This window comes from Hyaena hyaena, unplaced genomic scaffold, assembly GCF_003009895.1.
Source record: "Hyaena hyaena isolate Hyena2069 unplaced genomic scaffold, ASM300989v1 scaffold_45, whole genome shotgun sequence".
Lineage (NCBI taxonomy): Eukaryota > Metazoa > Chordata > Mammalia > Carnivora > Hyaenidae > Hyaena > Hyaena hyaena.
In genome coordinates this window covers 2,748,330-2,768,681 of record NW_024080677.1, presented here as the reverse complement: position 1 = coordinate 2,768,681, position 20,352 = coordinate 2,748,330, and the positions used below count along the sequence as shown (strand labels likewise).

At 52.2% G+C, this 20,352-nt stretch overlaps 1 protein-coding gene across 3 annotated transcripts in view; it reads left to right on the top strand.

Moving 5' to 3' along the window:
- TRAK1 (trafficking kinesin protein 1) overlaps window positions 1-18,349 on the top strand; it is a 123,007-nt gene extending 104,658 nt beyond the window's left edge. The window contains exons 14-16 of one of the 3 annotated variants that reach the window (XM_039230371.1): window positions 2,376-2,531; window positions 12,493-12,595; window positions 15,571-18,349. In XM_039230371.1, coding sequence (XP_039086302.1) covers window positions 2,376-2,531; window positions 12,493-12,595; window positions 15,571-16,369 — 1,058 coding nt within the window. In that variant the 3' untranslated portion in view covers window positions 16,370-18,349. Of the gene's footprint in view, window positions 1-2,375; window positions 2,727-12,492; window positions 12,596-15,570 lie in introns of all 3 variants that reach the window. The other 2 variants (XM_039230370.1, XM_039230369.1) reach the window with 2 other exon arrangements.
- The last annotated feature ends 2,003 nt before the right edge of the window (window positions 18,350-20,352 follow it).

The window sequence follows — 20,352 nt, the reverse complement described above, 5'->3', positions numbered from 1 at the left end:
GGATTGGCCATCGTGCTGCAAGACCAGCCTGTGCTGTCCCAAGCTGGAAGCTATAGGTCTTGTTAAGGCCTCTCCCCGGTGCTCTGGTTTTCCAGGATTCTGCCTGTGTGTCCAGTGAGTGCACAAACAAGGGGCTCAGTAGGTATTATGAATGTGGGTCTCCAGGGGTGGCTCGCGAAATTGTCAGCAGCTGTGTGTGTGTCTTTTGGCGGTGGCCTCGGACAGCCACCTAGAAGTTTTACCGCCCACCACTTACGCTTCTCACTTAGTCTGGTTTTCTGGCTGCAGCACTGATGTCCTTGTTTATACACCCGTGGACTTTGGGAGGCAGGCAGTGTGAGACTGAAAGAACCTGGCTTTTAGCACTGACCTCTGGCTGTGCCACCACTCAGGGACTTTGAAAAATTATCCACCTTCAGTGAACCTCAGTTCCCTCATCGGAGGGGGATTGGAACAGTGAGTTGATGTAATACACAGTCAAAGAAGCTGCTGTACAGACATGCTCAGTACAGGGTAGCTTAAAAAAAAAAAAGAGGCTGTAGCATCTAGGATTTGGTATCCCACAAGTGGGTTTCAGCTCATCTACACAGCCCTTGCCGGTTACACACACTGGCACTTGCACGTGAGCTCCCTTTGAGGGTAGAGTCCATGAGCGCCGCTTGCAAAGGGTCTGAGAATAGAGACCACAGTTCTGGGCCAGGGTTTCTCAGTCTCTGCCCTGCTGACATCTGGGGCTGGGTCATTGTGTATTGTGAGGGCTGTCCTGGGCATTGGAGGCTGTCACATCCCTGGCTCTACTTGTAAGATGCCCTTAGCACTCTAGCTGTCCCCACAGTGGTGACAGAAATGTCTCCAGATGTTACCAGCTGCCCCTCGTTGAGAACCACTGCTCTGGACATCTCTTAGCACCTAGTGAGAGAGCAGGGGTGTGGTGCTCTTTCATCATACGAGCCTCTGTATTATCTCCCTTTGCACTGAGGATATTTTCTATGTAGATGCAGTAGATTCAGGGTAAGTAGGTTGCCTTTAAAACTGGGGCAGACCTCAAAGTGGGTGACTAGGGACTGTCCTAAACATGTATTAGCAGCATGTCCGATGTTCCTCCTTTAAGTGAATTTGAAACTGCCCACTTACAGAATCCTTTCCAGACTCACTGGCCGAGATCGCTTCCCAAGGAGTTCCTTCCCAGCAGCATGTTGGAGGCAGCACACTCACTGGGCACCCCGCAGGGTCTGGAGCTCCCCCGCTGAGGGGGGTTCCCCACCTAACAGTTCACATTCCGGGACTGACCCCTGACCCCAGTGTCTGCCGCCGTTTTCCTTGTCTTTCCTCCTGACTCCTGAGCTGCTGGCCCCTCACTGATTCATCCGTAGAATGGGGATAGACACCCAGCCTCACGGCCCGTGCGAGGTGTAATCAATGTTCCAGAGGGGAAAAGGGTTGCTTTTCAAAAGGCCAGTGGATGGGGCAGAATCCCAGGACATAGCCACACGCCAAGGCTTCTGAGATGTTCCTCAGTAAATCTACTTCTCAACCCAGGTCGGCCAAGCACCCTTGTTCTTGGAACGCTTTGCTTCATGAGCACCCATGACAGCCTCGAAGTGCTCAGGGACACGGTCCGATGTTATTACAGACCTAGCACGATGTCATCTGAGTCCCGGGGTCTGGTGTCACCGAGGAGATCTGCTCCTCTGCCTCAGACCTCTGTGTGGACTTGCGTGCTCCTCACCCACGCCTGGTTCACACCTTTCCCTCTCCCAGACCCGCAGCTTGCCAGTGTTGCTGGCAGGAAACAGAAGCCCCAATAAGTAAAGGAGGCGACGGTCGTGCCCACGCCGATCTCCGTGTGCTACTCTAATCGCCTTTTGCTTCTCTTGTGTCGTGGGTCCTGGGGTGACCTGGTCTTACTCCACCTCTGCTTCTGTCCCCCCTGTTCCCCGCGGTGTGTACTTGGCGTAGAATCGGTACTCATACCCGCACCCCCTTTGTTCTTGGTCTTGCTTATTTTTTTCCCTCCTCTCTTGCTCCTACGTTGATACAGTGTTGGATTTGGGGATTGACAGTCGGTTGACCAAAACAGTGTGTCACCAGACATCCTTGCCACGCCGTGTGGCTTTCATTTTACTTTGTAAAAAGCTCCGTTTCTGATCCCTTCCATTGGTGCCCCTCCTAGGCGTGGCAGGGTGACTGCCCGTCACGCGGTAGCCAGGGCCAGGGCCAGTCCGCCGGTGTCCCTGCCAGAGTTCGCCCACGGGGCTCTGGGCCTGCCCCGGGTCACGCTCTGCACTCTGAGGGTGGTGACAGCCGCCAGCTTGGACTTCCATCCTAACCCTGTCTTCTCCCTGTGCCCCCTTCTCTGCTCTTTCTCCCACAAGGCTCTGCCACCCTTCACCACTGGCAGCAGTTGGCCCAGCCCCACCTCGGGGGCATCCTGGACCCCCGGCCCGGTGTGGTCACCAAGGGCTTCCGGACACTGGACGTTGACCTGGATGAAGTGTACTGCCTTAACGACTTTGAAGAAGACGACACAGGTGACCACCTTTCCCTCCCGGGCCTAGCTACCTCCACGCCAGTGCAGCACCCAGAGACCTCAGGTGAGGGGTCCCGAGCACGCGTGACTGTCTCAGGCAGCAGAAGTTACCCACGCCGGCCTCAGGCCTTCCCAGAGGAGATGCAGGAGCCGCCAGCGGCCGAGGAGGAGGAGGAGGAGGAGGAGGAGGGGTCTGGTGAGGGCACCGCCATAAGTCCTATAAACCTGGCACCTTTACCGGAGGCCGAGTTCTGGGCCATTCTCACCTCTGTTCCGAGCACCATCCGTAGCGGCTCTCTGTCTGTAGCTTCCGCTCGTCTGTGTGGGTGACAATTAAAGCCTTTCCATCGTGCGGTTCTGTTTTTTAACGCAGAGTCTGATGCCTCCTTTCTGTAACAAGTGGGTGTGGCTCCCCGCCCGTGTTGGAGGTGCATGGCCCAAGGGGGCTCCGGATGGGGGAGCAGGAAAGGCTGCTAAAAAGAAGTGGATTGCTGCCCTCCCCCGCCCCCGCCCCACACACCAGCTCCCCCCTTCCTGTTGGGGGTCTCTCCCCGAGTCTGGGAGGCTGGCGGGGGGGGGGGGCGGTGGAGAGCAGATTCTCAAGTCCTGTGGTGATTTCCAAACTGAGCTGAGCACAGTTGGGCATTTTAAGGAGGGAATTAGGAGCGCGGGGTCACTCCCATGGTGAAGGAGAGAATCTGTCCCCACGCAGAGCATCAGAATAGGAAAAAGCCCAGAAGGTATTCAGGATTTCAGACAACATGTGGATAGATCAGCCTTTTTACATTTCTGACTTCGATAAAGGTACATGCATTTTCTTTCCAGCTCACACATGTATTCAGAGCAGATTTTTAAAAACATTTTTTTTAATGTTTTATTTATTCTGAGAGAGACTGCGTGAGCAGGGGAGGTTCAGAGAGAGAGGGAAATACAGAATCTGAAGCAGGCTCCAGGCTCTGAGCTAGCTGTCAGCACAGAGCCCGATGTGGGGCTCGAACCAGTGAACTGTGAGATCATGACCTGAGCTGAAGTCAGACGTTTACCAGACTGAACCACCCAGGTGTCCCTGTTCAGAGCAGATTTTTAAAAATGTTTTTAGCAGTCCTCCTTAACCCAACAAACCCTAGGACGATGACATCTAGAGGGGTCCCAGGTTGGAAGCATTTCCAGAGAGAGGATCCCAGAAGAATCTGGAAAAGAGCTCTGGTTGATTACCCACCCCCTGCTGCTTCCCCATGAAAGATGTGACCATGAGTTTGCACATTTACACCCCAGGCATCACTGGGATGAAACGCTTTGGGCTCAGGGCCCTGGGACTGCAGGGATCATGTGGTCACCAATTGCCCCAGGTTTCCTGGCACTCTGGGCTGCAGTGCTGGGAAGACCAGGAAGGTGTCCTTGTGGGGTCAGGGCAGAGACCCAGGAAAAGATGAATTCAACCGATGTCGTCATCCTCATGACATCCCAAGTCATTAGGTCTGAGGAGAGGACACGCATCTTGGTGACATATCTTTCGTTCATGAAGGCCACCCTCTCCCTGTGAAGTACAGGGCAGGAGAGAACTGAGGTTTGCAATGGCGCCTCCCAGGCTAAGGTCAGATGCCTGTGGCAAGGGAATTTATTTGGACCCAACTCTCCTCTTTTCTTTGACATCAACTTCAGAGGTATCACCAAGTAGGAAGGATTGGTTTAGCCCATAGGTTTATGGTTTGTTGATTTATTTTTGAGCAGTTACCTGGTCAAGTTTGCAAGGGAACAAAGATGTTTATTACCAAATATCTTCACACTTAAGAATGGGAGACCAGCTGTGGTATCGTGACTTACATTTGTTAGCACCCTGTCCTTCCGGAAGGCAGACAGCAATACAGGAAACCGTATCTGCTGATTTTTGGGACTGAAGCTGTAGGGATCATGTCAACTGTGGTGACCTCTCCCTTCAGTCCTATGTGGACTAGAAGGTGAATGCTAGAAGTCTAAAGAAGCACCATTGAGTGCGTCTTCAAGAAGTTACACCGAAGGAAGAAAACTTAACCAAGTCATCTAAGAACTTCTCTTGGAGGTCAGAGGGAGAGAGGGGACCAATTATGAGGACATAAGTCCTGACCACTTTCCTTACCCTAAACAATGACCTATTTATTGCTTCCTCCCTCCTTCCTCGCACCTGCAGCAAATTCATCCCAGCAACTTTGAGGAGAGGCACACAAATGACATTTAGAGGGATCCCATGTTGGAAGCATGCATTCAAAACGAATTCTACAGGTTGCTGAAGGTAGCTTAGGAAAGGGCTGATCATTTAGACAAGAATTCTTTGGGGCTCATTTGCTGGGTCAGAGGTGTTAAAAGCTCAGTGCTCAAAGGGGATCCGTACAAATGGGCTCTTTTCTCTCTATTGGGAGTAACGGGACCGTTTTGATTACTGGAATGTAAGAAGCATGTCACTCTAAATAAATCACCCCAGAGGCCTCAAGTGGCACTATGTGCAGTCTTGGGGTCACAGGTTAGTAGATAAGCTTCAGCAGGAAGGACTCGGGCATAGTCCGTCTTGGGGGTTGTATCCCGGCTGGTCTGGTCCCTGCCTTGGTCTGTCCCTGATGCATAGGGTTTCTCTTGTTTTTTAAGTTTATTTATTTATTTTGAGAGAGACAGAAACAGCACAAATGGGGGAGTGGCAGAGAGAGACAGAGGAAGGGAGAAAACCCCAAGCAGGCTCTGTGCTGCCAGCATAAAGCCCGATGCGGGGCTTGAACTCACAAAACTGTAAGAACATGACCTGAGATGAAACCAAGTGTCAGACACTTAACCGACTGAGCCCCCAGCTGCTCTAATGCTTAGGCTTTTCTGTTGTCGGATGCCACCATCCCAGGAGTCTTCCCATCTGGGAATACTTAGTAGGGAGAAACTTTGAAGATGGAAGGTTTAGCCTTTTTTTCTTGCAACTATTCCTAAGGAAGGAAACTGGGGAGACTCGTATGTTAGGCACTTTATCTAGAACCTGTTAGCTCATGAGGAAAAGTTTTGAGTACTGAAAAAAAAATTAATATATTTTAATGTATTATTGTATCATTATTGGGTGATTTTTATAATCCTATGTCTTATAAAATGTGATTCCTTGTTACTTGTAAATAATTTAGATGATTAAAGTGGATTGTTTAAAACAATTTTTAGATTATAGTTTTACTCTTCCAGGGACACTTTATGTATTAATTTCAATAGAAAGCACACTTTCTCAGAAACAGTCATTATCCTGTGCTGTCCGTGTTCTGGAATTTTGCTATTTATTTGTAGGGAAGAGCTGGGCACATGGGAAACAATTAAGATCAGAGTTTTAGTGTTGTATTTTTGTGTTGTTTTTTTTAATTTATTTCTGAGAGAGCATGAGCAGGGGATTGTCAGAAAGAGAGGGAGACACAGAATCTAAAACAGGTTCCAGGCTCTGAGCTGTCAGCACAGAGCCCGACGCAGGGCTTGAACCCACGAACCGTGAGATCATGACCTGAGCCGAAGTTAGATGCTCAGCTGACCGAGCCACCCAGGCACCCCTAAGATCAGAGTTTTAAAGTCACGCAGTTAAGTCGGTAGATGGTTGGACTACTGAGTTGAATTGTTTTGGATGCCGTGAGCCTTAGAGAGGAGCACAAAGTAGAATGAAAGCAACACAGAAGAAAGGGAAGGCCGTTTCTTTTCATGCTCATACACAGGAAGGCCACTCAGGTCGGGGAAGGAAGCTCCCTAGAGCAGGCTCATACCAATCCCGGCGGCCTGTCTGGCTGCAGCCCCTCAGTGGAGTTGGGGCTGAGGTGCCAAAGTAAGCATTGAAGGCAAAAATCACCTTTGGTCAGAGCAGCCCTTGAAAATACCCTGAAGCTGCACCGCGTGGACCCCCTCCCCGACCCCAGCACCCCAGGCCGAGGCCAGGAATCACTCGACACATACATCGGGGTTCTGTGGAGGAAAGGAGCCAGAAGGAAAGTGGGGTGGCCGAGTATGGCTTCAGCGCGTGTCGTGTGGGGGACTGGAGCAGGTGCGAACAAAGGCCCACAGTCGTGGGCCGTGGGGGCCTGATGGGTCTGGAAGGAAAGCCCGGGTCTTTCGATTCACAGACCTTCGGGTGTAGGAAAGTTCCTTTGTGTCTCCACAGAGAGAGTTGACACCCATGCCCGCTCTCCATGGGAAGACTTTCCAACCCCACCTTCATTCTGGAGTGGTTGCAGGTTACAGGTCCCTGTGGACAGAGCGACGGTCCCCTCCGACCCGGCGGCGTGAGACGATGCTAAGGAAGCCCCTGTGCTCTAGCCTCAGGATACCTATTAAACCAGAACAAAACAGGCCAGTTACCAGGAGGGGGAGAAAGGAATGAAGAGTGAGGTCCTTGACTCCTCCCCAAACCAACAGCTGCAGTCAACCCTGCTTACGATTTCCTGAACGAGCCTGCCCTTTGGGAGTGATCCCCACCTCTGAAAACCATAGGAGAGGCCTCCTGTGCTGGGGGGTGGGGGGGAGCACCCACGTGGCCTGCTGAGGAGAGGGCGCCGGGAGCTGGCTCTTCTCGGTGGAGGAGCTCTGGGGTGGGGGGTCGACTGTGGGGCGCGCTGACCCGCTGCACCACCTACTGGTGGGAGCGGGAAGTGCGCTCCTGGACTTGCTTGGAAGGCACTTAGCTGGTCGGGTCTTGGTGCAGCTTAGCCAGGCAGGCTGCCCACGCCTGCGGGGCTGCCCACGCCTGCGGGCATCGCCGTAGAAGGAAGGACAAGAAGACAAGGTATAGGACCCAGCTTACTTGGCACCCGAAGGATCCAAAGAGACTTTTGCATTTTGCCCCTTTGACATTTTAACCGCAATTCTTTAAGGAAAAAAATCTTTTTTTTTTTTTCTCCAGAAGATATTTTAAGGGCCACCTGTGGGAATTTCTGCCCGTTTGCCTGAAATGCTGTGCGACTGTTCATCTGTTAAATCGCATACTCCTTAGATGAGACGGGGAATAGACAGCCTGGCGCAATGGGAAAAGTGGACTTTTAGTTATTTTAATTTTGCAGGAACCAAAAATAAGTTGTACAGAAACCAGCAAAAGATCTTGTGTGGCTTAAAAACCTCAGTGACAGAAACGTCCCGGTGGCTGCAGGCCAGGGGCTGCGGCAGGGGCTCGGGGAGGGGGGGGTCTCTGTTGAGCTGCAGGGACAGACACGGGCTATGTTGAAGAACTGCTCAAGAGGCAGCGTTAGGGGGCCCATGCTAAGCCTGGAACTAAGAGTTTAGAAAATACCACCTTGTAACCCTGTTTGGCTTCAAATCAGTTTTACCTTATTTTTTAAAAAAATTTTTAATGTTTTTTTTTTATTTATTTCTAGGAGAGAGAGAGAGACAGCGTGAGCAGGGGAGGGTCAGAGAGAGAGGGAGTCACAGACTCTGAAACAGGCTCCAGGCTCTGAGCTGGCAGTCAGCACAGAGCCCGACGCGGGGCTCGAACCCACGAACCGCGAGATCATGACCTAAGCGAAAGTCGGACGCTTAAACGACTAAGCCACCCAAGTGCCCCACTTTTATCTTATTTTTTAAAAAAGGGAGAGAATGCACTGCTGTATCAGAAACTGTTGTTGATCCCCCACCCTCCAGAGGAAGACACTTGTTAGAGCCATGTGAACCCCAGATGCGTACTTACATTAATGATGAAACAGAGGGCTCACAAAAGCTTTATAGAGCTTTTCCCACAGGAGCTCATCATTAAACTTTTTTTTTTCCCAGAAAAATTCATGGGCAGAGTTATATAAAGAAGTGTTGGAAAAAAGTCTCTAAAGCATTTTCCTATGTCCTGCCATTTTAGTTTTTTAGGAAGAATTCGAAAGCATTACTTTTTGCCCTTTTTTTTTTTAATGGGCAAGTTGTGGCAGGCAAATACGTGTCCCCCTCCCTCCCCTCCCCTCAAATGGGATTACTCCTTGAACAAAAAGTAACAAAGTCATTAGAAGCTAGTAAAAAGGTGAAAACAAAACAAAAACCAAGAAAATGTACTGATGCTCTTAGGATTTAGTTCAAGCCATGCCTTTAAGCTGGATGGACAGTGGTTTCTATTTTCTGTGGGTTTGGTTTCACTTGGGTAGAAAAGGGTGGCCTGTGGGCACCACTGGGGACGCGATGGCAGGTGAGAGAGAACATGGGGGTGTGCGGTGGTTAATGAGTTTATAGAAATCGCAAAGCAGATCCGTGACAGCAGCTGCACACCATGTGTTCAAGTTAAGAAAAGGAAAACACCAGAGGCATTTTGTTCATTTTACATAGGTTTGGCCACTTCCCATGGAAGGTGGGGAAGAGAATACAGAAGCTTTCAGTGCATCTAGAGTCCTCTTTTTTCAGGATTTGGAGATGTGTTTGTAATTTTGATTTTAAAGAAGTTATTTATGTTAGAGGGAAAAAAAAGGCTCGGGTGTGTGGCATGGCCAGGCTTCTCCATCCTCAAAAATCCCTTTGAAGCAGCCTTAGATATAATCCCCCTTAGAATTTTATAACTCCCCTTAGAATTCTCTGGGTGCAGGTATAGGTTTTGGCACCTGTGTGGGCTCATGTGAGGGCTCTTTGAAGGATGCCATGATGCCATGGGTCCCCTGACAGCCTTTAGATGGGGAAGTTTCTCTCCTGCCCAGCACATTACCAGCCTGCACTGTGGGGGAAGGAAAGCGCCATTTGGATTGACTGAAATGCATGAGTCGGCGTATCCAGATCACATCATGTGGATGAGACACTGGCAGAGTCTAGGTCATGCTTCATGTCCCCTCCAGAGTGACCCAGCTTTCTCTGCGCTCCTTTGCTCTCCTCACAATAGAGAACAGGGGGCCTTGGGGAGAATAGTGGGCTTTCCGGCCCATCCCCTGGAGGCCCAAAGAGTCCACTAAGCAGTGATCACTCAGGTGCACATAATCCTCAGTGTGGTCTCAAGGCCACACAGGGAGGAAGCCCAAGCTCACTGGAGACCATGGCCCCCCTGACTGGCTGCGGCAGCAAGGTCCCAAGCATCCAGTTTTCCAGTCAGTCCTGGGCAAACCGCCCCCCCCACCCCCTGCCCAGAGGAGCTCAGCCAGTCAGAATCATTTACCAAGTGCACCTGCTCTAGGCAGAAAACACACCAAGGTCGGATCAGAGAGCAAGTGAGCAGGGTGGCCCTCGCCCTCGGAGAGCCCTCCTATGCCCTGACCTGCCGCTGGCCGAAGGGGTGTGACTGCACGTGGCATGATTTCAGAAAAACAAATGTGTACACTAGCCACCTGCACGTAGTTCAACACAGGCGATCTTGAATAATCAAGGATTAACTCGGGTTAGAGGTCCTCTCTAATAGGTTAGGATTTTGCAGCAGTGTCAGAAGCTGGCAGAGAAGGAATAGATACAAGTAATGACGGGTTAGGGGACTCTTGATGGAAGTCTGTTGGTGCGAATACTGTAACCCACATGATGCTCTCTCCTTGCAAGTAGGAAGTTGGACCGTTACATCCAAGAAACCCTGTCCTTGGAGGCCCCAGGTGGGCAGCAGGAGGTGAAAACACACGGCTCTGGTGTCTCATGAGGACTGGGGACTCCAGTACGGAGCCCTCCCCTTGAGCGCCCCCTTCCCCTGTTGGGGAGAAGGCTTTTGTGCCTCTTTCTTCGAGAAATTGCTCTCCTGCAGGCAGGGCTTTAGGACTCAGCCTGCGGCTGCTCCATGGGGAGCACCAGAGGCCTCAGGCGACTCACTGTCTCTGTGTTGTGTCCCAAGGAAGGGAGGCGCTGCAGCGACCCAGCAGGCAGTGGTGATGCGCGGAGAGCGGGGCCAGGCGTCCCAGTGGTATTTCGGACGGGCCGGACCTCTGGCTTGGCACTTTTGATTCCTTCCTGTTGATCTTCCTATCCGTTGCTTCTGGGGAATGATGACTTCTGAATTTTAGCAGCCTTTTCCTGTCCCCAAGCCCATCTGTCTAAGATGGGTGTCGCTTCTGCTGATGCCACCGTGTCTCTCCAAATGTCCGTGTCATACTACCTGTTGCAATGGAAGATCCAATGTGTGGCCCTGGGTGGAGGAGGAGCAAACCTTTGGGATCTTTTGATTTGATATCCTGGCCATGTGTTTAAATGGGGACCACTTATAATTAAAGCCAGATTTGCTTTTGATTGTTTTTTAAGGTGATCTCTCTTTCTGCTGTTTTGTCTTCATTACCTCTCTTTCCTGCATTTTTCTTTCCTCCCTCCCTCCCAAATAACCCCTCATGCCTGTTATTTGGGATGCTTCTCTCAGGCTTTTTGTTGCTTTTGTGGCTAGATCTTATTGCAGCCAGAGAATCGTGATTGTTTGGTTGCCTTTTCTTCATAGCGTCTTCCATTTTTCTTTTATTGGCCGTGATTTTTCAGTCACCTGAGTTCCTAAGCCGTCACATTTATTGGTTGAGAAACAGATTCGCAAAGGCTGTTTTCATGTGTGGTTTTGCCCTTCCCTGCTCTGCCTGGTGCTGCCCGTGGTTAAGGGTTGGCTCTGGTGCTGGCTGCCACGCCAGGGGCCACAGGGGCCTGCCTGGACCCAGAGAGATGGGTTGGACCATAATAATCGGGGCACAGCAGTCTTACATCGTGTCTCTAGTCCATGCCACCATTTTTGTGCTCTGGCTGCCTGCCTGCAGTTTTGGCTCCTGCCTGCCTTCAGTTTGCCTGTCCCCATCAGTTTTTGTATCATCTGGTTTCTGGGTTTTTTTTTTTTTGTTTGGTTGGTTTTTTGTTTTTAAGACAATCAGCTGCGTGTGGATCTGTAGGTTTGAGGCACCCATCTCTTCTGTTTTGTTTTCCATTTTGTCAAATCCAAGAAAAACCTGCTATAATGAGCTAGAAGATTCTAGTTCACAGCCTTTTGAATCTCCAGAGTGCTCATGGCCTCTGAGAACCAAATGCATTTCCCCCCACCCAAGAGGTCTCTGGGGGCTGAGCTGCTAGAGGGGCGTTGGGACGGGCGGGGTGGGGGGTTGTTCCAGTACCGCACTGTGCATGCTTTCAGAGCAGCATCTTTTTTTTCCCTTTTTCCATTTTTTTGCTTTTTGTTTTTCTGTGGGTTTTTTTTGCATTTGAGTTATGAACGAGGGTGACCTCTACAATCATGATGTCTCCCATAGACTCAATCTCTCATTACTTCCCACTTGCTGGCTTCCTGATGCTTGCTCCTAATGCTTCTGTGATTTACTTTGCCCTAAATCATAGTCGTCAGCTGCCTTAACAACAGCTCCTTAGAGCTTTAAAAGGAAATACATGGAGGACAACTTTGTTTTCATTAGAAATCGGACATCCTGGAGATGGCAAGAGGGTGGCCTGGGGGCCGGGGACTGCACACACTGCCGTGTGTCAGACTGTACCTGATCCTGGAACTGGAGATGGTCCCAGGCTCTGGGAGTCTCACCATGTTATTGTTGGGGCAGCTGACATCCCATCTCCCACCCTGCCGCCCACATGTAGACAGTAGTGGAACCAGCTCCCTGAGCCCCTTTCCGTGTACACAGGAAAGGGAGCCATGTGAACCTTGTCCTGTTTCAGGGTGGCAAGGCCCCTCCCCTCTCCTTGGCAGAACTTGGCACCTGTTTGCCAGTAAAAAGAAGTGTGAAACACCACAAGAAGGAAGTCAATTCTGACCTCTGAAGGAGAGAAACCAGATTACCCCCACGGGCTCATTAGCTCCTCAAACTGGATCCACTACTGGCCAAAGAATGCAGATGGGGAACCCTGTCTGGATTGGGCCGGAAGCTGCAATTTGATGCTCTGCAAACCAGTGCTCAAAAGTGTGGTTATTTTTGAAAGACCACCTTCGATCCAGAACATGCGCATTACACCTTCCTTGCCCAGATCCAGTTAACAAGGTAGCTCATCGCTTCTTATGTCCGTTAAGAGCCATGCTGGGATTTTACTTTTCTCATGGGTTTACTTGGATGCAAGGAATATGTTCTGTTCCCCCTCCCCCTTTGATTTAGCACACCACCCTGGGAAGTGCATGTCACAGACCAACTCCACCTTCACCTTCACCACATGTCGTATCCTGCATCCTTCAGATGAGCTCACGCGGGTCACGCCAAGGTAAGGGACCCTGGCCCTGGGGTGGGTAAGGATGGGGATGGGGTGAGGTTGGGGTACTTCCTTCAAGCCTTATTGGCAAGAAAAGTCAAAGTATAGAGGCTTATTCAAAACCAGTTCGGGCCAGCTGAGGCATCTCATAGCGCCTGCTGTTTGGGGGTCCCATCTTCCCTCTTGGGTTGAGGCCCTTATTGATTCAGATCCAGCACAGAGAGACCCATACCCGGCCCTAGGTGCCTTTTTAGCTGGCCATCGCCCCTCCTCAACCAGCCAAAGTCGACACTACCACAGTCCGTAGGGCCATGTCTGTTGGGATTTTGTCCCAAAGTTTGTCAGTAGAGCATGAAGTTCCTCCACAGAATGGAGCTCCTGAGCCTTGTGGAGACCGCGGGCCTTTGGAATAGACTGGAACCATGTACCGCAGCCACATTGCAATGACTGAAATGATAAGACTTAAAGATCGAACTGTGTGCCCAGCGTGGTCCATTTTAATTTGGTGCCTTCAAGAAGTGATAGAGGTTGGACACCATCTGGCAAGAGGGCTTGGATGGCATGGGGGTCTGCTTGATTTGAGGCCTCCCAAAGCTTCTAGTGAAAAAGAAGACAGTCTCCCTACACGTGGTAAGGTGACCCCCTCAGCCCTTTTCTCTGTGGTGCAGTCAGGCAAGAGGCTGGGTGAATGGAAGGTGACGCAGGAAGGGAGGGAGGCAAGCAGGGCCAGCTCGGAGGGAGCGGCCGCCCCAGGGAACACCTTAAACTATGAATAATTCTCCGCAGGTCATGTGAGGAGGACGCCGAAGGGGCGAAGCGGCCCTATGCCCCGTTGAGCTGAAAGGAGATGTAGGGCAGAGAGTGAGCCCACAGGCGAGGCAGGGGTGAGCCCACCGCAGGCGGTGCCTGCCCCAGCAGGGCCACCTGGAAGGAGCTGTGTGTGCACGTGTGGCCGCCACTAACCCAGGCCTCAGGCGTGGATGTGTCTCTGTGGTTGTGCCTGGCTAACGTGGCCTTGACAGTGGATGCCCCTAACCCCTCTAAATGCTCAGTGGAGCCGAGTGCCGGCACTAATATGGGCCTAACCCAAGTTCCCAGCAGAAAGGGAATCTACATTTTAGCTTGTCTTCTCTGACTCCCTTCCTGCTTCTGGCGAACGCGGTGCCCCCACCCACGGCTCGATGTTGGAAGAGCCCTGTGGTTTTACCGTGCGCTGGAGCCTCTCCTGGGAGAGGCTGGTGCCTGGTGATCTGCTATCTGAAGCCTCAGAACTCAAAACAGCACTCCTGTCCCCATCCCTGGGTCCACGGGGCCTCGTCAGGGATGGAAAAGACCTGGGCATTCACTAGCCAGAGAAGGCTTTTTGCCTGGGTTCTAAAGGCTGGCGGCCTGAGACAAAAATCAAAGCTCTCCCTAAGAATGGCCTTGTAAACGAGACTTGAAGTCCCCAGTGTATTTGCCCGCCTATTGCTTGTAGAGCAGTGTTGTGGAATCCCACTTGCGCTTTTTGAAGAATCCAGTTCTTAACCTTAGGAATCTGCTGCGGCTTCTAATCTCGTGTCTCTGAGTGCTCCCGACCCTCCAGCATCCCCACCCCTGAGCTCGCGTGAGATGCGCCTGTTCTGGGTTTGTCACCTCGTGCCGACCAGCCGGCGGGCAAGGTCACCTGAGTGTGCAGCCAAATGATCCCTTAGCTTGAACTGGCTGTGAACTACCCATCCCCCAGCAGAAGGCCCCCCACTCAGGTCATTCCTGGGACCTAGTCCAGAGTGAGGCCCCTTCCTGCCCATGCCCCTCGTTGGTGTCTTGCCCAAGGTATCTATCTGGCTTTCCTTCTGCCAGGCTGGGTGGAGAAGGCTCCATTCCCTCCCAGCTCCTGGGGGCCACCCAGCTGGCCTGCTCCAAGGGGCACCTGCAGCCCTTGCTGTGTCCCTGGATAGGTACCAGCGCAAGGCTCTTAAGACTCTAAGGAGGGGCATGCGACTTTGCCCTTGGTGGTTTATGTGGCACCTGTGAAGCCCCATCCCTATCCCGGCTGTTAAGAGAGGGCCTTTCCTGATTTTGAAGCAGACAGCAATGTCTGTCTGCCTGCGGCCCCTGTTACCTATCTGTCCTCACTCCCTTTACTGCTGGACTCCAGCTTCTGGAACATAGCGGGTCCTCAGCCAGCATGACACAGTGGATGAAGGAATCTTGCTTTCCTTGAGCGACACAGGTTTCACACATCCTGTGAGCCTTTTTCTGGAAAGCTCCATTGGCAGGCCTGCTAGTATGTGACATGGCTGCCTCTGCCCCTGTAACTCCACTCATGGAGGCGGAATCGGAAACCACGGGAAGACGACCAAGGGGAAGCGCGGTGCAAGTGGGAAGGACATGATAGTGGAAGTCAGGAAGCCGGGGTCTGCTGCTGATGCTATGCACACCCTCAGCCTGTCTCCCTGTCACCCAAGGGCCCCCCACCTGGATGTCCCACCTGCTGGGGCCATTCCTGAGATAAGCCCTCAGATCCCATAGTCCTGGTTAACTCAGGGGATAGCCCTTAGGAAGGAACACTGGACCTTGAGTGATTTGGTAGGGAAAGAAAGCCTCTCTGCTGAAGGGCTCCCCCCACCCCCTATCTTTGGGGTCACCAGACTTGGGCTCAAGTCCTGGGTCTTCCACTTAATAGCTGAGCGTGATACTGAATAAGCCACCTAACCTCTGAGCCTGAATTTCATCACCTATAAAGGGGACAGTTATCCCCACTCTCTGGGGCTGTGACAAGGGAATCCTGTGCGGCTTGTTAACTTTGAACTATGCTATGCCCCCCACTTAAGGGAATCCAGTGTGCCCCCACCCCGGGAGGGAGGAACAGACATGGAAAGAGGCATCTGGGGAGCCTGGGTGGGGGGAGTCCTCCCTGCACTGCAGCAGGAGACTGGCCACCAGCCTTTTCATGGGGCTTGTGGGCATGTTCTGATGAATGACGTCTTGTGTTTTCTTATCAGCCTTAACTCGGCTCCAACTCCAGCTTGTGGCAGCGCCAGCCACTTGAAGTCCACGCCGGTGGCCACCCCGTGCACTCCACGGAGACTGAGCCTGGCCGAGTCCTTCACTAACACCCGCGAGTCCACGACCACCATGAGCACGTCTCTGGGGCTGGTGTGGCTGCTGAAGGAGCGAGGCATTTCTGCGGCCGTATATGATCCTCAGAGCTGGGACCGGGCTGGCCGGGGCTCCCTCCTGCACTCCTACACCCCCAGGATGGCGGTGATCCCCTCCACCCCCCCCAACTCGCCTATGCAGACACCCACGTCTTCCCCGCCCTCCTTTGAGTTCAAGTGCACGAGCCCTCCCTACGACAACTTCCTGGCCTCCAAGCCAGCCAGCTCCATCCTGAGGGAAGTGAGGGAGAAGAAGAGCGTCCGGAGCAGCGAGAGCCAGACAGACGTGTCCGTCTCCAACCTCAACCTCGTGGACAAAGTCAGGAGGTTTGGCGTGGCCAAAGTGGTGAACTCAGGGCGAGCCCACGTCCCCGCCTTGACTGAGGATCAGGGACCTCTCCTCTGTGGGCCCCCGGGCCCAGCCCAGGCCCTCGTCCCCGGAGGCCTGGTCCCCGAGGGCCTGCCTCTCGGATGCCCCACCGTCACGAGCGCCATGGGCGGGCTGCAGCTCACCAGCGGCATCCGGAGGAATCGCAGCTTCCCCACCATGGTGGGGTCCAGCATGCAGATGAAAGGCCCTGTGGCTCTCACCTCGGGCATCTTGATGGGTGCTAAGCTCCCCAAACAGACTAGCTTCCGGTGAGGACGGAGGCAGGCCCTTCCCCTGGAGGAGACCAGTCCTGCTCCTGCCTCCCCCCCGCCCCCCGCACTGTGTGCTCTCCCTCTCTCCTCCTCCGTCCCTCCCCTCTTGAGCTAGACAAATCAACCTCGTGCCTAATGGGGGAAGAGGGACACTGCACAGTGTGTACATGGGACTTGGAGACCTGGTGTCCACCCTGCCCTTCCTCCATATCCCACGGGAAGGGCCCTAGCGCCGTCACTGCTGTCACCGGAATGTTGTATAGCGGGGGGCAGGGGCAGGCAGGTGGCCCTTTCTCCTCCTCTGAGAAGCACTGAAACCCCAAGAGCGTTCTTATCCCATGGATAGGAAACCAGTGAATCCGTGGCTGGCCCCCAGGGCTGTCCATCGCGAGCCGGCTCGGGGCACGATGCCTCTGCCCCCCGGTGTCGCTGGGCACCTCCCCTCGCTCGCCCTGGAAGAGCACCAGGAGCCTCGGTCTGTGGCCACACGCAGCTGATGTAGCTTTCAGGATCGCAGGGCTGTTCTTTGTTTCAGGGGTGGCCGCGCTTCCTCAAGACCGTCACTACTCTGCTTCAATGGAGAGTCGCTTTTTTTTTTTCCATGCCTTCGATCTGAATCACCCTTCGATGTCCTGTAATCATTTGTCAGGCCGGACGTCTGGCCTGAAAGAATGTATTCACACTCCCGCCGCACCCTCAGCCCCTGTGTGTTCTGCGTGAGGTTTTCGTTTTCTGTTTTCTATATGCAGGGAAGTAATGGTACTAGATAGAGAGTCATGGTCCCTGTCCTGTGGTCCTAGGACACGGGCATCACACGGTTTCCAACATACCGAGCTGCTACTGAGATAGCGGCAGAGTTTGGGGACCCAGTGTCACAACCAAATTAAGACCAGACCCAAGATACTTCTAACAATAGGATTACAAGGAAAGGGGGTAAGGGGCGAAGGCTGTGAGTGGAATTTGTCAACAGTAGAAGTCAAAAGAACCACAGCCCACCTGTAACACCAGCCTGTTCATGGGGGAAATGAGGCTTGGGCATTCTCCTGGTTCCAGCCCTTCCTCGGATGCCCGAGACTGGTCCGCGTGTCTTCACGCGTGTGGTCTTGATGCAGGCATTCAGCGCCCACACCTTGTGCCCTCGTGTTTCGGAACCGAGTGCTACAACTCGGTATTTTCTCCCGCCCTCCTCTCCCGAGCCCTGGGTCTCCGTGTGCAGCTGTTTAGGAAAAGATGGAGGTGCTTGTGGGAAGAACCGTACCTGAACATGGGAGCCTGGTCCTGTGTTGTCGCTGACAGAGTTTGGAACTCTTATTTATTATTTGTGTGTGCTGTATTTTAAACCTCCACCCTCCTTTCCCATTCCAGTCACAGTGTGGCTGTGGCATTCCAATCCAAGCAGGTAACTTATTTATTCTAACCTGAGGACGGCGCCATCCCTCAGGGTTCCGTGGTCCTTCGTCCCAGCCATTTGTGGAAGGGTAACATCACATGCAGATGAAATCGTCGCGTTGCTGTCCCGTCCCCCACCCCTCCCCAGATGTGTCCAGTTGAGTGTAAACTTGCGCCTCCTGAGGCATCTTTGAGAAAGTCTCAAAGGAGCAAACTTCAGTACCCCAATTTTAGATTATTTATTCTCAGAACATGAGGGTGCGGGTTGTTTCCAACCCCCCTCCTGGTTGTATGCGTGCATTCACTGCAAGGAAATTTTTTATTTGAATGTATTTTAAAGCAGTAGGTAGAATAACAAAGTATGAAAACCACGAACTGATGGACCACTTTATGTATTCAGAGAGGAGCCACCATCACCACAAAGGAAATACCATGTAAAAATCGGCCATTCGGAGGTTGCAGTACTTAGTATAGTTCATGATCAACCTTGTGCAACCACTACCAAAAAAGTGTGTTGTGATGCATCAGAAAACAATACAATTCCATTCTCTAATGAATATCAATAAAATAAATTCAAACGATGGGAACCACACTTGGATTCTGGCTTGTATTCCATTTTTCATCGTTTTCATGGAGGAGATCTCTTTGTGGGAGACCCAAAGCTGTTTGGCTCTTGGGAAGGGTTAAATGAAAGGCATATACTGTACCTACTGTTACAGCCACCCTTTTCACACAATACTACAACTTAGACAACTTTCCAGTTGGAACCTGGAGAGCTTCCCTACTTTTCAGGGTTGTCTACTATTCCACCATATACACCATCCACACGTATCCATTCAGACCCCTGTGGACCAGCACCCTAGGGCTGGGCGTGGACTTAATTCTCGCCTTTTCTAGCACAGCCCTGTAATGGGGGGGGGGGGGAGGATCTTTGCCTATATGTCATTTTCATATATGGGAACACATCTATGAGATAAATTCCTAGGTAGAGGTTACCAAATTGCCCTCCACAGTTAAGAAACTTCCAAAAACTGGGGCGCCTGGGTGGCTCAGTCGGTTGAGTGTCCGACTTCGGCTCAGGTCATGATCTCAGGGTTCGTGGGTTCGAGCCCCACATTGGGCTCTGTGCTGACAGCTCGGAGCCTGGAGCCTGTTTCAGATTCTGTGTCTTCCTCTCTCCCTGACCCTCCCCTGCTCATGCCGTTTCTCTCTCTCTCTCAAAAATAAATATTAAAAAAAAAAAAAAAACTTCCAAAACCTGAGGACGGCAGAGGATCATCAGAGAATTGGGAGGGAAAGGATAAAACGTAACCTGCCACCTCAGTATGTTAAAGCAGTGAAATGGTGCAGCAAACATAGGAATGGGTGGTGGCAGCATGTATTTTAAATCAGATGCTACCATTCGGGAACACTGTGACCTTGAGCAAGCCCCTTACAGTCTTTGGGGCCTTTTTTATAACCTGCAAATGTGAACAGTAATATCTACCTACGGGTTAATTAGCTGAGTAAATTTATCTGGAGTATCTACTATGTGAGACATTGTTCTAGGCGGTGGGGAGCTAAGTACTTCTGCCCCGTGGATATACGGTCCAAATATGGTATAGTAAGGACCATGCAGAGAATTACAGGGAGGTGTACGCTGGGCAATCACAGAAGGCCTCTCCAGGAAGGTGGCATTTGATTCAACGGTGTGACATCTGACACAGACCATGTGGGCAGAGAGCAGCCGGCACAAAGGCCGGAAAGCATTTGGTGTGTCTGAGGAGCGGAAAGGCGGCCCACACGGCTGGTAGACAAAGGGAGCCCAGGTGCGACAGGGAAACGAGGGTGCTCACCACATGGTCCGTCTGATCCCCGTGCCTCCTGGCCACTCTTTCGTGGACAAGACACATGTAGTTCTGGCCTGTGGCCGGAAGTCCACGCGGGGAGAAATACATGTGTGATTCTCCACGTGCCTCCCTTCCCCTGAAGCACATGTTGGAACGGTGTCTGCTGTTGGTACAGCCTCCACCATCCAGGGGTGCCCAGGAACCGTATAGACTAGGCTCCCTGCCAACTCGCGTTTGGCATGTGATCTGAAGGACAAACTTGTTAAGCCAGTGAGTTTCTTGGGTAGTAGGTCAGAATCCCCGTGTGTAGGGCCCATGCATCGGTACTTTACCAAGCCCTCCAGGTGATTCTGGGACTAAAGTTTGAGAACCACTGTGTAAGGACCAGGCTGAGTCGGTTGGGAGTCTTGCCATGGGAGGGAGATTTGCCTCCCCACTCTCTCCCTGTCTCAGGGGCTCGAGGAGGCCAGGCAGCTGCAAGCCACCTTGCTTGAAGGGGAAAGTAGAATGAGACTTTATCAGCTCAGCTGGGGCAGGAAGGCATGGAGACAAGGTGACCCTGGATCTGGGCTTCAAGGATGGGTAGGATTTGCCCCAGGGTGGGGGTGGGGTGGGGTGGCAGGAAGGCATTCCAAGCAGAAGGAAAAGAGGAAGAGGAATGGGGAAAGGATCCTAGGATGCATTTTTCTAGGTCTTTCTTCACAGTAGTGGGGTAGCTGATAAATACAGAGGGCCAATAGAGTTAGAGAAACCATGGTGCCTGCAA